The 15603-nt window shown below is 41.4% G+C and overlaps 1 protein-coding gene across 3 annotated transcripts; it reads left to right on the top strand.

Moving 5' to 3' along the window:
* The first annotated feature begins 1108 nt into the window (after positions 1–1108).
* HYAL1 (hyaluronidase 1) lies at positions 1109–12514 on the top strand. Of its 3 annotated transcripts, XM_067463625.1 has the most exons (5): positions 1109–1214; positions 6356–7822; positions 9165–9254; positions 10327–10621; positions 11016–12514. In XM_067463625.1, the coding sequence occupies exons 2-5, from the start codon at positions 6899–6901 to the stop codon at positions 11243–11245; spliced, it is 1539 nt and encodes a 512-aa protein (XP_067319726.1). In that variant the 5' UTR covers positions 1109–1214; positions 6356–6898; the 3' UTR covers positions 11246–12514. The 3 variants fall into 3 exon arrangements, with proteins under 3 accessions (XP_067319726.1, XP_060621755.2, XP_060621756.2); XM_060765772.2 differs by having other exon boundaries at positions 1110–1214; positions 10327–11024; XM_060765773.2 differs by lacking the exon at positions 1109–1214 and adding an exon at positions 1234–1407 and having other exon boundaries at positions 10327–11024.
* The last annotated feature ends 3089 nt before the right edge of the window (positions 12515–15603 follow it).

Genomic DNA, 15603 nt, shown 5'->3' on the forward strand with positions numbered 1-15603 from the left:
TACTGGTTTATGCCAGAGCCTTTGCAGTTCGGTTTTGAGGTCTTGGTAGCAGCTGAGTTTTTCCTGTTGTTTTTTCTCAATGCGACTGTCACTTGGTATGGCGACATCAATAATACAGACTTTTTCTTTTCCACAGTCGTGATGTCTGATGTATTATGTTCCAAAACTTGGTCAGTCTGGATTCGAAAGTCCCACAGTATTTTTGTGTGTTCATTTTCCACGCTGAACACGCAATGTAGGCCGCCCGCTGTGCCTGTGATTGTGTTTATTGTAATTTTATACCATTATGTTTGCACATGTTTTATGTAATTATGATGTTATTGCTTGCTGTCTGCGTTTTCGGGTTGCGTTTTCTGTTTTATGCTGCTGTAATTTGTGTTTGGGCTTGGCCTCATGTAAGCTACACCGAGTCCCCATTGGGGAGATGGTGGCAGGGTACAAATAAAGATGATGATGATGATGATTATTATTATTATTATCTTTGCGGGTTTATGATCCCACCAATTCTTTACTGCTGGCAGGTGGTATTTGTGGCATAAGTTCCAGCTAATAATTTGGGCCACAGAGTTGTGCCTTTGTAGTTGGTCTGTGCAATTTTCTTGCAACAACTGAGGATACGGTCCATGGTTTCATCAGCTTCCTTGCACAGTCTGCATTTTGGGTCATCCACTGATTTTTTGATCCTGGCCTTAATTGCATTGGTTTTGATGGCTTCCTCCTGGGCTGCAAGAATCAGGCCTTCTTCTGTCTCCTTCTTCAGTGTTCCATTCGTGAGCCATAACCAGGTCTTCTTCTTGTCAACTTTTCCTTCAATTTTGTCAAGGAACTGCCCATGCAATGCTTTGTTGTGCCAGCTATCAACTCTGGTTTGGAGTGCAGTTTTCTTGTACTGGTTCTTTGTCTGCTGTGCTTTGAGAAGTTTCCGATTATTGACTTCAATTAAAGCAGGTTCTTGGCTTTTCTTGGCATATTCTGCCAGGGCGTGTTTTTCTTCTTCGGCTGCTTGTTTTACTTGTAAGAGTCCTCTGCCACCAGATATCATCATCATCATCATCGATTTCCCACTGTGCCTTTAAGACGCGCGCCTTCAAGAAGGTCCAGGTGCCGCTTGAAGAGGCCCAGGGGTCTTGGAAGTGACGTCCGCGCCTCGCCTTCTATTGGGCCCAAGTTTGGGAAAGGGGCGGGAGCTGCATATCCCGCTTAGCCGGCACCCGGTGAGTCGCCTTGCTTGCTTGCTTGCTTCCTTCCTTCCTTCTCCCTTTTCGGAGATCCCTTGGATGGGGACCACAAGCTAGTGCCCCACCTGGGCCTCCCCTCCCTCTTTGCGGGGAGTGCAGGCATCTCTTGCGGGGAGGAAAGCAGGGAGAAAAGCCCTTTTCATCCGGAAAGCTGAGCAGAGAGAGCCAGGTTGGTCTCAACCTAAGCCCTTCTCTCCTTGGTTTTTCTGGACTCCAGCTCCCATTATCCGCAGCCGATGGTCAGGGGATTCTGGGAGCTGAAGTTCAAAACTGCAGCCACGCCTTTGGATGTGCAAGTGCCCATTTTTGTCCAGGGAGGAAAGCTATACTCTGCCTTTCTGCCTGAGGTTTTTGGAAGGACCTGCTTCCTGTCAGTTCCTTCCAGATGAGGGCTGCCTGACTTCCTTTGAGTCATACCCTTTACTTGGAAAATGTGAATGGTCCCTTTCTTTCCTTGCTCTGCGTTGACTCCCCCCCCCCCCCTTGCTGCAGTATTGATTGTGAACTGCTTGCAGCAGGGAATTGTGTTGCTACTGTTCATGGCATTGTATAAAATGAATACAACTCTTATTTATTTATCGTATCAAAAGCAAACTGAGTGTACAGTTGTAATGCATTTAAAAGTACGAAGTTTTAAAAGCTGGCATTGCAGCAATACAACCCTAACAGTTTATTATTCTGGATCCCCCCCCCCCCCCCAAATGTATACACCCCAAACAATATCAAAACTTTCAATACTACAGAACTGTTGCAAAATTGCAAGAGAGACTTTACAGGAGCTTTGCATTACTGTTAATTGGCTATGCAGGCAGGACAATTTGAACATCTAACATGAAATGGTAACTTCAGGTGGAGTTTGTGTTTGAGAAAAAAAAAAGCAAAAGTATGATAGCTGGGACCCTACACTAGTACCTGGGACCCAGGCCTGTAGCGAGGGGGTGGTTTTAGAGGTTCAAACCCTCCCCGAAATGTTTCAGATTTTAAAAAAACCTGGTTTACTCATGAATTTTAACTGGTTAACCAAATCCCCATGCTAAGTCTATGAGATGCAAAACATTAGGAGTCCCTCCAGAACTGCAAGCACTATCTCAAGCAAATATTGACAATTTATTCACACTGTCATTACTTGCAGCAATAGCCGATGTAGTGAAGCAACCAAGTTGGGGGGGGGGGGATGTTGAATGCTCTCATTAAGGAGGCCAGACTTGGTGGAGGTGGTTGACAGGGGCAGAGCTGCAAGCTATTGAAGGCTGCTCTGCCCCCTGCTGTGCTCTTTGCTTCAGCATGAGCTAGGAGGCAGGTTTCAACCCTCCCCCCCCCCCCCCCGTGAAATTTTCAACCCCCTGCCCTTGCAAAATTTTCAACCCCTCCCGAAATTTTTTTCTGGCTACGGCCCTGCTGGGACCTTACGCTGGTTGCATAATGCGGGTCTGAATTAACGAGGGGAACACGTGAATGAGACAGCGCAACAAGTGAGAGACGAAGGTGCAACAGAGTCCTGGCAAGATAGTTTGCCAGAAAGGGGGGCGGGGCAGAAAGGAGAGGGGGACAACAAACAGCCAAGCATAGTGTTTAAGGCTATCCGGATATCATATGCAAACACGCTCAAATATGTAACGTCTTCGCTTCTCTCATTCTGACCCATGTCACACAACCAGCATTGGGTCCCTGCTATCATACGTTTGCCAATTACTGTTACATTACTTCACTCTTATCCTGTCCACCTGAGTTAAATTACTTCAATGGTATCCTGCCACAGCTGCATCTCTCACTCGCTCTGCTGTCTTGCACACCCTTTCCTTAATTCACAGCCACATTACGCAACTAGCGTAGCATTAGGTTCCAGCTATCATACTTTTGCTGGGAAAACTACCCTAAAATATAGCAGAGTATCCAAAAGCATAAATGGGATACAAAAGTTGAGCATTCAGCAGATTAGCGAGCAAAGCGTGAAGTGCCGTGTGATGTGACTGTAAAGGATTAAGAGCTTATGAGGCAAACATGCAGAGTCTAATCATAAAACTCACAAAAGTGTTTATTTACAATAATAATAAACAATAACTGCATTTCTTAAGAACTGAGCCTGATCTACTCTAACATCCATCACTTCTCAGGTTTCAAAGAGAGGGGAAAACAATCGCTGCATCTCTCCTGACACACAAACAGAGAGAGATCGCAAAGCACACAGCACATACTCTCCATACTAAAGTGTAAAAAGGCAGAAGTCAGATTCAAAAAGGCTTTCAATAGAAAAGTGTCAATTAAAGAAAAATCAGAATGAGAGCAGAAAGGGAGAAGAGAGATACATTTCCAGCTGTCATTCAGGAGACATGGGGGAAGGGAAACCCTTAATCTATACTAAACTAACTAACTGCTCCTCATTGAGGACTTGAGACTTGGGCAGTGTGGGGTTGAATTCCAAGACTTTGTAACTCTGATCAAATCCTTATCGCAACATTATTCAATATGAAGAGGCAGCAGTGGTTGCCTCTTCATATTGAATATGAATCATCAATCAAACAAAATCATCAAACAAATGTCAATATTGATAAATAATTAGGTGTCCTCAATTCAAAATCTGGATGTGTATATGGCTGCATGCAAAATCATAACTATTGCCTTTAATTGTAGCATTCAATGAGAACAATAAAAATGATAATTTTCTGTTATGTTCAGTCTTGTGAAATAGATGCTTGCTTCCGAGTGTTTGTGTGCCGCACCAGCCACAGTTTCAGAAATGTCTCCTGTTGATTTTGCAACTACTCTAAGAATTTATTGCACTGTAAATGTGTATTCCTCTTGACAGCCAAGACTAACATTTCCTGGCATCTCTCCCTGCTCTTATCTACGTGGGTGTCCTCGTGGGCCACTTCCGAAATGGGATTGTGGTGGGTGGGATTTGGGGGGGGGGGGGGCTCTTTCCCTCTGTTTCTGTTCTTTACTCTTGTTAAACAAAACCCAGGTCTTAATTGGAGATAAAAAGGAATTGTCGGTGACTGGTAGATTCACAGAAAAAGTATCAAGTGATTTCATATGAGTTGGTCTTGTGATTATTAATAAGGCAGAACTGTGAGGATTTAACGCCTGAGAAGCCTGTGAGTTCTAATGAGAGAGATCAATACGTCTGACAAATTGGTATAACTATATAGTTAATATGTTAAATGTGGAAATTACAATCTGCAAATGCAATAATATAGAAAAATCTAAAAGGTTAAAATAATTAAGAGGATGTGGGAACCAGTTAGGAATTAGAGAATGGGCTAAGATGTGGAGTGGAAAAATTAAGATTGAGATTGATATTTCAAATGTAACTTCTGTAGTTTGCTGTATAAATTGCATGTACAAGGAATGGAAGATGGGAGTGGGATAAAACAATAAAACAACAATTAAAACATTTAAAAATACATCTTTTACTTGGGGCAAGGAAGATGGTTGGACTTTTGCCTGCTGAGGAATTGGAAACTATCACTTAATTTGGTCAGGTGACAGTGCTTCAATATGAATGTCGTCTTTTATGATCGTACACATTGATAATTCCTGCTTCTTAACTGGCTGCTACTTTCTTGTCATCCTCTAATATTGCACATTCTGGAAATGAATTCGAAATATCCAGTTTACTGGAAATGATATGAAATTTTTGATTCTAAACATTTGTGGGGTGGGGGGGATAGATCAAAACATTTAGGCTCCTTTTGGCCATAGACGAGTGTGAAACAACATTCCTGTGATAGGTGTGCCTTAGAGTTGCCATAGGTTAGAAACAACTTGAAGGCATACAACAACAACAAACTTTTCATATCTCTATGTTATAACTAATGGCCCAACATCCCTTTTGGGAAGTCTTTGCTCTGACTATTCTGTTGACTTTTATTGCTGCTTTGGACATGTAGTTTATATAATCAAACCATAGCTCATAGGGTTGGAAGGGACTGCTAAAGGTATGTTCCAAGTACTTTAATGATAAATCCTGTGGAACATCTTTCTGCCACATGAGACTAAGACACAGATTTTATGTCGTAACTAACATCACTCAAGCTGCAGTGGTGCAATGGGTTAAACCCTTGTGCCTGCTGAACTGCTAACCTGAAGGTTGGCGGTTCAAATCCACAAGATCGGGTGAGCTCCCATCTGTCCGCTCCAGCTTCCAGCAAAGGTACATGTACAAATAAGTTACGGTAAGGCCAAGTTACTGATACATTGTATAGTTAGAAGCCCCCCCACAGGATGGTAAAGCATCCGGGCATCCCCTGGGCAATGTCCCTGCAGACAACCAATTCTCTCACACCAGAAGAGATTTGCAATTTCTCAAGTCACCTCTTACATGATAAAAAAAAAATCACTCTAGCCACTAACCATGCTGGTTGGGACTAATGGGTTTTGCAATCCAAAATATATAAAGGGAATAATGCGTAGAAATAGTTCTACACAGGAATGTCTGTAGTCAAACTATGATTTAATATATCTGAATAAGAATAAAAAGGAAATGAGAAATGACTGCTCAGTATTAAAAAGCTAGCCAGCCATGGATGCCATTAATAGCATCTAGTAAGACTCCAGAGTAGTTTAAAGTATAGCTATATATAGGGAATTTTTCAGATGTGTCTGTGAAGTGCAGTTATGGATCTTTGTTTTCACCAGGGGGAGGGGATGATAAAAGTAGGAAATCAAGCAATATAACTTAGTTTTATATATAAGTGTTGGAATTGCCATTGACAGAATCCCCTAGCTAGCATGGCTAGTTTCGGGATTTGAAGCAGAGTCCAGCATTTGCAAAAAAGAAAGTTTTCAAGCTCCAGTTTGATAGATTGTTATAATTTGAATCTTTTCAGGTTCTTTTCATGTTACTAAGATTGTGAATGAAGAGCTATTCTATTAAAATTATTATTAATTATTATTAAAATTATTAAATTATTCTATTAAAATCTCATTTTGGCTACAAGCTTCCTAGGTGGTTGTAGCCAAGCCACTGTTCTCTTGGCATCAGCTGGAGCTGTTGCAAGAGTTTCTGCAATAAGGGATGACAAATGCTGGACTCTGCTGTGTTAAGACTCCTAACTGGGATCTCTAGATTCTTGTTTTGACCTCTTATGTGCTCACTTTTTCCTTTTTCTCTTTAGGGGATCAAACATTAACCAATTCATTTTGGAACTTATATATCCAATCTGCCTGGAGGGAGTGACCCTGAGATTTTTTGTAATGAGGAACAAAAGTGACTCTAAATGAAAGTTAAACTGGCTTTGGCATAAGCCAATGTTACTACTTTTACAGCTATTCTGATAACAGTGATCTCTACCAAAAGCCGTGTTCACTGGAAAAGAAAATATCAAAGGTTAGTGCAATTTTTCAGGAACACAGTTTATTGTAGGATTCTTGTTTCTATTCATTGCTTGATTCTTCTTTGGTAATATAGTAAACAGATTAAGGAACAACAACAAGAAGTGACAAGAATTTGTGGCTACTTCTGTTACTGTTTTTTTCATCCGTTAAGTGGGATACGGAAGATTTTAATTTTTTTGCAAAAAAAACAACTCCTTTTTTCCACCTCTCTTGAAATAAAGTTCCCCATTTACTGGAAGTCACGCATTCTTCCTTTGTCACAAAGCTGTTGGTGTCGAAAGGGATGCAAAGACTGGAATAATTTGGGGAAATCCTGTTTCAAAATGCTGATTATCGTGGCAGACTGGACAGGAAGCTGGGTCTTCTTCCTCAGTGTTTTTATAACACCTTGGGACTTTGGACTGGCCAGGAAAGGCCCAGCAATACTACATCATTCCTTCATCACTGTTTGGAATGCACCCAGTCAAGTCTGCCAAGAGAAATACAACGTCTCCTTGGACCTGGGAATATTTGATGTCGTCCTCAACCAGAATGAATCTTTCTCAGGAGGGGATATCACCCTTTTCTACAGCAACAGGTTGGGATATTATCCTCACTACATGGAGGATGGATTTCCAGTCTTTGGGGGTCTCCCACAAAATGGCAGTCTAAAAGATCATCTCCAGAAGGCTCAGCAGGACATTAAGGAAGCCATCGAGGAGGTGGACTTCAAAGGCTTGGCCGTGGTGGACTGGGAGAGCTGGCGTCCTTTTTGGGTTCGGAACTGGGATTCCATGGAAATCTACCAGAATAAGTCTATAGACCTGGTTAAAGAGAAACATCCAGACTGGCCGGCTGACAAAGTGGCCAGGACAGCCCAACTAGAATTTGAGCAAAGTGGCCGAGCATTCATGGAACAAACATTGGCTCTCGGCAAAACTCTGAGGCCTGAAGGTTTCTGGGGCTTCTATGGTTTCCCAAACTGTTATAACTATGATTACAAGAATGCAAGTTACACAGGGGACTGTCCGGAGATCGAGAAACAGAGGAATGATGAACTGCAGTGGCTCTGGAACCAAAGCCGAGCTCTGTACCCCAGCATTTATCTCCCCAGGGATCTTGAATTCCTCAGCAACAAGACCCTCAAGTTTGTCCGTCCCCGAATCCAGGAGGCTTTCAGGATGGTGAACCAATCAGGGAATGGCAGCATCCCAGTCTTACCTTATGCTTCCCTTGCTTATGAATTTACTCAGATATTCCTCACACAGGTAAGCTTTTCCCAGGACAGTATTTGATAAAATGTTCAATAAGTAAAGCATTATTTGGAAGTAAGATTTGTGGGTTTCAGTGGTGTGTGCTTGGAGACTTGGTTTCAGCTTGCGTTCAGCACGAAACATTTGCAACTGATAGAGGCACAGATGATAGATGTGCTCTAATGTTTCTTTTGGGAAATGGCATGCTCCCAGCACATCAGTCTGAACAGCAGCATTTTGCTAGATTAAATGGAAATGTTGATTTTTCAATTTCTGCCACATGTGTTGCTTGAAATAGAAAATGTAACATAAATCAACATTTATGTTACATTTTCTATTTCACATGACACGTTTTTTGAAGTATAAGGTTTTGTTATTGAGTCAGGGCTGAAAATTTTTGTGGTATGAATATGACATGAACTGGGAAAATTCATTTTGCTTTCATTTTAGAAGTCATAAATAATGTAGATGAATAATGTCAAGTTTCCTGTGCTTGTGGTGGTGGTTTAGAACAAAAGCCATATTTTCTCCTCCTCCTTACTATCATCATCTTTAAATATCCTTATTTTGATCACTTCACTTAGATGATCCATCCTCAGTTTTACACGGATCACAACTGCTTATTTATTTATTTATGAGATTTATATTTTAGAGCTTATTATAAGTTCCAAAATACATATAATATAAAATATAAAAAATATCTTAATGTATTAATGCTAACTGATATTACATAGGAGGGAGACATTTGAAGACACAAAATAAGCAAACTATTGTTGGCACAATCTGGACGAAAATATGCCCCACCTTAGAAGAGGGATGATGTGCAGATATCGCTGGACTAAATCTCCCCTCACTCTTGTCTTGGATCTTCCACCCTGAGTCCCTTTGGGGTGATAGGGTGGTATATAAATAAAGTTTTATTGTTGTTGTAGTATTTGTTGTTACTATTATTATTATTATTAGTGATAAGAACACTTGGGAATCAAAGTCCAACAATGTCTATAGGGCCATGAGTTTCCCACACCTGTGTATTGAGAAAAACAATGAGTAAGAGGTATTATAAAATGGATCTGGATAATGAATGATTCCAAAAAATCCACTGAAATAGAAGAATGCAGTCTTATTTAACTTAGACCTTTAAAAATAAATAGGAACACTCTATTAATCAAAGGAATGGAGTAAAGGTTCTTAACCCGTTTACTAATATGCTGTCTTTTCTATGACCAGTATTATTAAAAGGCTGCTATTTCAGCTCTTAGTAGCAGTGTCTAGATGTCTTCATTACGATGCTTGAGTCTAGATGGCTGGTAAGAGAGTGCTTGCGTTCTCATGCTGTTTGCTTCCATCTGTCCTGCAGGAGGACCTAGCCCACACCATAGGAGAGAGTGCTTCTCAAGGGGCAGCTGGGGTCATCTTATGGGGGAGCTCCAATTACAGTTATTCACAGGTAAGAGCCAGTGTTGTGTAGTGGTAAGATTGTTAAAAGGTTGAGTCCACACTTTGATACTGATAAAACTTTGTTGCATGCAGCCAAAGGCCACTAAGAACTTTTAATCCTTAATTTGTCAACTGGCAAAATACAATATTTATAAAAATGGACCATAAATTAAATATTCAAACTCACTTTGCTTGTCATTCAGACACATCATTAACAAATGCCCATAAGTTGTCTGTCAGCTGTGGCAAATGACACACAATAGATGATATAGAACCAGTTATCAGTCAATAATTCCATTACAATAAGTCTGCCTTGTTGTGTTTTACCCAAGTATTGTAAAAAAGGGTGAAGTTTGCTGGGTAGGCAGTCCTAGGCCTGTCTGTATCTCTCACTGTAACTTGACCTCATTGGGTTATTGTAAGAACAACTGTGGAAGGTGGGATAACTTAGTATGTCACGGTGGGCTCTTGGAGGAAGGATAAAAAGGGGATTTAAAGATCTGCCATTTAATCAGTCAGAAACTGGGAGAAGAATTTTGTAACTCTCTGGGTATACTGTCTTAAGTCAAGGGAATTGCTTGGAGGTGTCAGAAACACAAGAGGCCTAGAGTCTGGTTATAGTTGGGATCTAGGCTCCCAAACACACTGTTTTGATTCTTATTTTGTTCCTCCATCTGTATTTAGAGGTACTACATGTATGTACAGTAGGGCTGTGTATTTCATGAGGGATCCATTTCAGGATTCTTCATGTAATATGATTTTTGCATAAAGTATGGGACACATTTTCTGGGGATTTTATCAGTCTGGTTTTTGGAGGGGAAAAGCTTCCTCACCCATGCCTTAAGGGAGAATACCACTTACTCTGATGTTAAGAACCTTTTGACAATAAAGCAGTGTGTATTGGAAGCTGGTGGACTCTTCTTCAGCTGTTGGATGGCCATCTGTCTAGGGTGCTTTGGGGGTGGTTTTGCAATACTAGCCAGGAAGTTGGACCTTGAAGTCCACTCCAATTTTATAATGTATTTTATTATCCCTTCAAAGGTTAAACCTTTTTCTGGGACCATGTGCTTTTTAACTTTCAGGAAGCCTGTCTTGGAGTGAAGAAGTATGTGGACACTCTGCTTGGCCCATACATTGTGAATGTAACCAGCGGTGCCAAGCTATGCAGCCAAGTCGTGTGCTCCAAGAACGGCCGTTGCGTGCGGCAGGACAATCACCCAGAAGCTTTCCTGCATCTCAGTCCTGATCACTATACCATCACTAAGCACCCCAAGGAGCCAGGTTTCATTCTGACAGGTTACTTGTCTAAGGAGGATCTGGTCAAGATGATTGAAGAATTCAAGTGTCGGTGCTATAGTGGATGGGAAGGCCTGCGGTGTGAGAAAAGGTCAAGCAATAATGAGAGATAGTTGTCTTAGATCCTAGACTGTTCCGGTCCCCAGGACTCACCAAGCAGTCTGGATGATAGTCTCCCCTTGTGTTATTTAGCCCCACCCCTTCTGTAATGGTGTAGTGGCTTGAGTGTTTGAATGTGACTTTGGAGAACAGTGTTCAGCAATGAAAACTCACTGGATAACTTTCCACAGGTCACACACTCTCAACCTCAGAGGAAGACTACAGCAACCCCCCCCCCCCCCCACACACACACGAACAAAATTTGCCAGGAAAACCCTATGACAGGTTTAGCTGAAAGTCTTCACAAGTCGGGAACATTTGAAGGCACACAACAACAACAATTTCCCTAATGCTCATTTCCTCTTTCTCCATTCAGGGGTACATCTGAAGTTCCTTGCCCCATTCTGCATTAAGACGGTCCCTTTTGAGTGCCCTTGGCCTATCCAATTACAAAGGTTTGCATCATGTAAGAAAATGTTCTCTATTTCAGAGACAGTGTACCTTTCTTCCCCATCAAGGGGAAGATTGGAAGCATCCATATACCGCAGGTTCTCTTCCCTTGTGCCATATGGGCCCCATTCAGCAATTTATCCAATCCTCCTTTAGAGTAAAACCATATACCCTGTATCAGTGGGGGATGATATGCCCCAGGGCTTGCATTGGATACACTTAACTGCAGATAATAGCAAATCCTATTGAATTGATGACTTCTGGTGGAAGCATACCTTAAAGTCACACTGGAGAACCTAGGAAATGCCTAGAACAGACACCTTTCTAGTCATAGTTAGGTCCTCCAGTATGACTTCGTGGCCAAATTCCAGCAGAAGCATACGATAGCATCACCCGGAAGGCTTAGAAAATACCAAGGAAGGACATATATTGTCAGATGTAAATGAAACCACAGGTACTGCAGATGCAGGAGTCATACTGTATATTCCTATGTTTGCACATACATAGCCTTTCTGTGTGTGATTGATAAGTGCACATATTCTTGGCTGCCATAGTAATGTTTTTGCTATAGGTTGAGGTGAGTGATGTATAAGAGTAGATTTTGTATGTCAAGTGGGAGTCATGCATTTGTTTACAGATTTTACTCAGTAAGATGGATTGAATATATTTGCCAAAAATGAGTTTTCAGTCTTTTGAGAAAGGACTAAACAAAGTTGAGATCACTATTGCTGATCCTGGGAGGACCAAAAGGTGGCAATGTTGTGCCACATTGTGAGACTGAAACCATATTTCATCCTCTGCCTAAGCACGTTTTGAAAGCATGTCTTACCATTTACTAGATTGTGTTCTATCTTCATGCACATAGAGGTACGCTTTGAGATAGACCTACCTTTACTGAATTTGTGGAAGCCAAAGATTACTTTTCTGTGATATCTATCAGAAGCTGGGGATGGACAGACTTTGAGGCTGAGGAATATATAGGCTGTCCCCAAGTTACAAACATCTGACTTAACAACTCAATTCCACTTGGGCGTTTTGAGTCAAAACATCCAGCTGCATGCCACCAACTGTTCCCATTTTGCCCTCATCCAGACAATCGTGTTCTACTTCGCTATGCATATCTGCACTACAGTTTGGTTCTATTGTCTGAAAGCTTTCAATTGCTTTGCATGGTGAAAGACTAAGTTTTAAACCCAACATGTTTATGTCTCTAGTAGCAGTGTTAAGGATATCGAGAACTGTAGCTAAACTCTTCGTTGTTTCCACAGTAGCCTGGTAAAGTGCACCTTAGGACTCGTCATCTACAGGTATCAAGTCATTAGAAAATGCAGCATCTGGAAAGATAGGGTTGCCTTTCATATTAACAGTAATATCTAGTACCTATCTTTTCTAAGTATCCTAAATAAATCGCTCTGCTTAACTGGATGGATATGTATGTGTTTTAATTTTTATTATTATTATTGTTGTTGTTGTTGTTGTTGTTATTATTTTACTTTTATCATTTGATTGAGACACAGAGTGGCTCACAGCATTAAAGGGCAATATTAAAGTCTGTAGCCTATAAACATCAAAATATAAACATAGAGCCTAATTAAAATAATGTAAAACAGTTAAAATAGTGTATACAACTAGCATTACCAAGTGCCAGGACCACTGCCCCCTGCTTTCACCCCCCTCTTTTTCACCCTCCACCCTTCCTGCCTTTTCTTTCTTTCTTTCCTCCCTCCCTCCCTCTTCCTTTCTTTTCTTTCACTTCTTTCCTCTTTAGGTTGTTGTGAGTTTTCCGGGTTGTACGGCCATGTTCCAGAAGCATTCTCTCCTCAAGTTTCAGCCACATCTATGGCAGGCATCCTCATCCTCATCCTCAGAGATTGAGGGCTCTGTTGGAAACTAGCCAAGTGAGGTTTATATCTGTAGAATGTCCAGGGTGGAAGAAAGAACTCTTGTCTACTTGAGGCAAGCATACATGTTGCAATTCACCACCTTGATTAGCATGTAATGACCCTGCAGCTTCAAAGCCTGGTTGGTTGTGGCCTGGGGAAATCCTTTGTTGAGAGGCATTAGCTGGCTCTGATTGATTCTCGTCAGGAATTCTCCTGCTTTTGAGTGTTGCTCATTATTTACTGTCCTGATTTTCGAGTGTTTTAATACTGGTAGCCAAATTTTGTTCATTTTCATGGTTTCTTCCTTTCTGTTGAAATTGTTCACACTCTTGTGGATTTCAATGGCTTCTCTGTGTAGCCTGACATGGTATTAGTTAGAGTAGTCCAGAATTTCTGTGTTCTCAAATAATATGCTGTGTCCAGGTTGGTTCATCAAGTGCTCTGCTATGGCTGACTTCTCTGGTTGAAGTAGTCTGCAGTGCCTTTCATTTTCCTTGATTTGTGTTTGGGCGCTGCGTCTGGTGGTCCCTATGTAGACTTGTCCACAGCTGCATGGTATACGGTAGACTCCTACAGAAGTGAGAGGATCCCTCTTGTCCTTTGCTGAACATAGCATTTGTTGGATTTTCTTAGTGGGTCTGAAGATCATTTGTAGGTTGTGTTTCTTCATCAGCTTCCCAATGCGGTCAGTGGTTTCCTTCATGTATGGCAAGAACACTTTTCCTCTGGGTGGATCTTTGTCTTTCCTCTCTTGGCTTGTTTTCGGTCTTGCAGCTCTTCTGATGTCTGTGGTGAAGTATCCATTTGTCTGCAGAGGCCAGTTTAGGTGGTTCAGTTCACCTTGGAGGAAGTAGGGTTCTTTCCTCCTTTTCCCTTTCCTTTCTCCCTCCTCCTCATATACACATCACCTTGCTTTCCCAGTGACATCCCAGAGGGCCACTTCATTGAGCAGGTCTGTACAAAGAGACAAACATACATTCATAAACCTTTATGTAGAGAGATGATTATGATAATCACATAGAACCTACTGCACTTCTTCCTGCTCTCTCTTAAAAACGTTCTTCTTTAAGAGAAGTAATTGTATGTGCATACATATATAAGAGGAAGTGCTGCATGCAATCATGCAAAAGCTACTAAGGGTTCATCTCCACTGTAGAATTCATGCAGTTTTGACTTCACTTGCAGCCACCCTGGATCAATACTATGACATCCTATGTGGTGCAGTTTGGTGTGGCACTGGCACTCTGGCAGAGAAGGACTAAGGACACTGTAAAACGAAACCTCTTAGAATTCCATAGCATTGGGCCATGACAATTAAAGTGGGATCGAACTGCTCTAAAGATCAGTGTTTCTCAACCTGGGGGTCATGCCAGTGAGTTCCTTCATGGGGGTTCTGTGTGGGAAGTTTGGCCCAATTCTATCATTGGTGGGGTTCAGGGTGCTCTTTGATTGTAGGTAAACTATAAATCCCAGCAACTACAACTCCCAAATGTCAAGGTCTATTTCCCCCAAATTCCACTTGTGTTTACATTTGGGCATATTGAGTATCTGTGCCAAGTTTGGTCCAGATCCATCATTGTTTGAGTCCACAGTGTTCTCTGGATATAGGTGAACTACAACTCCAAATAATAAGAATAAGAATAAAAATATAATAAACTTTATTTATACCCCATCACCATCTCCCCAAAGGGGACTTGGGGCAGCTAACATGAGACAAAGCCTGAAAATACAATACAGCAAAATAAAATACAAAACAACGAAAAATTACATCACAATAAAATACATAAAGTAACAGGATAAATAAATAGTGCAAAATAACATAATGAAAAGTCGAACACAATGGGCAGGCCAAATGCACAAGATGAAATGATAAAACCCTGGATGAGACAGAAGTGGAACAAGTGTATTTGTGAGGGAGGAGCCCAAACAGGACGAACAGTGGGGTTAGGCCTTTGTTAAGGATAGAAGAAAGCGCATCATGAGTCGACACTGAAGATGGAACAGACAGAAAGAGGATATATGGTCACTCTCCAAAGGCACATTGGAAGAGCCAAGTTTTTAGATCTTTCTTAAAGCCTGCTAGGGTGGGGGCTTGCCTAATCTCAGGCAGTGAGTTCCAAAACTCAAGGCCAGCGCCCAAGAAACCCTTCCAGTATTTTCTGTTGGTTGCGGGAGTCCTGTGTGCCAAGTTTGGTTCAATTCCATTGTTGGTGGAGTTCAGAATGCTCTTCGATTGTAGGTGAACTATAAATACCAGCAACTACAACTCCCAAATGACAAAATCAATCCGTCCCCCCAACCCCACCAGTATTCAAGTTTAGGTGTATGGTTTCAGGATGTTCCATTCCAGCTTAAGTCAACAAAGGTGCCCGTCCACTCCATGAGAGTTTATTTATTTATTTATTTATTTATTTACCTTACTTATATACCGCTGTTCTCAGCCCGAAGGCGACTCACAGCGGTTCACAACAAATACGAACAGCAAAAATTCAGTGCTACAGTATAGAAACAGTTAACAACCTAACACATTACACAATTAATAAACAGTTACTACAATACCCATTCACTGTCGTCTCGTCATCAAAAACATGTTCCAGATTCGTCATCCATTGTTCCATTCCAGTGTTCATT

Source organism: Anolis sagrei, chromosome 2 (genome assembly GCF_037176765.1).
Source record: "Anolis sagrei isolate rAnoSag1 chromosome 2, rAnoSag1.mat, whole genome shotgun sequence".
NCBI lineage: Eukaryota > Metazoa > Chordata > Lepidosauria > Squamata > Dactyloidae > Anolis > Anolis sagrei.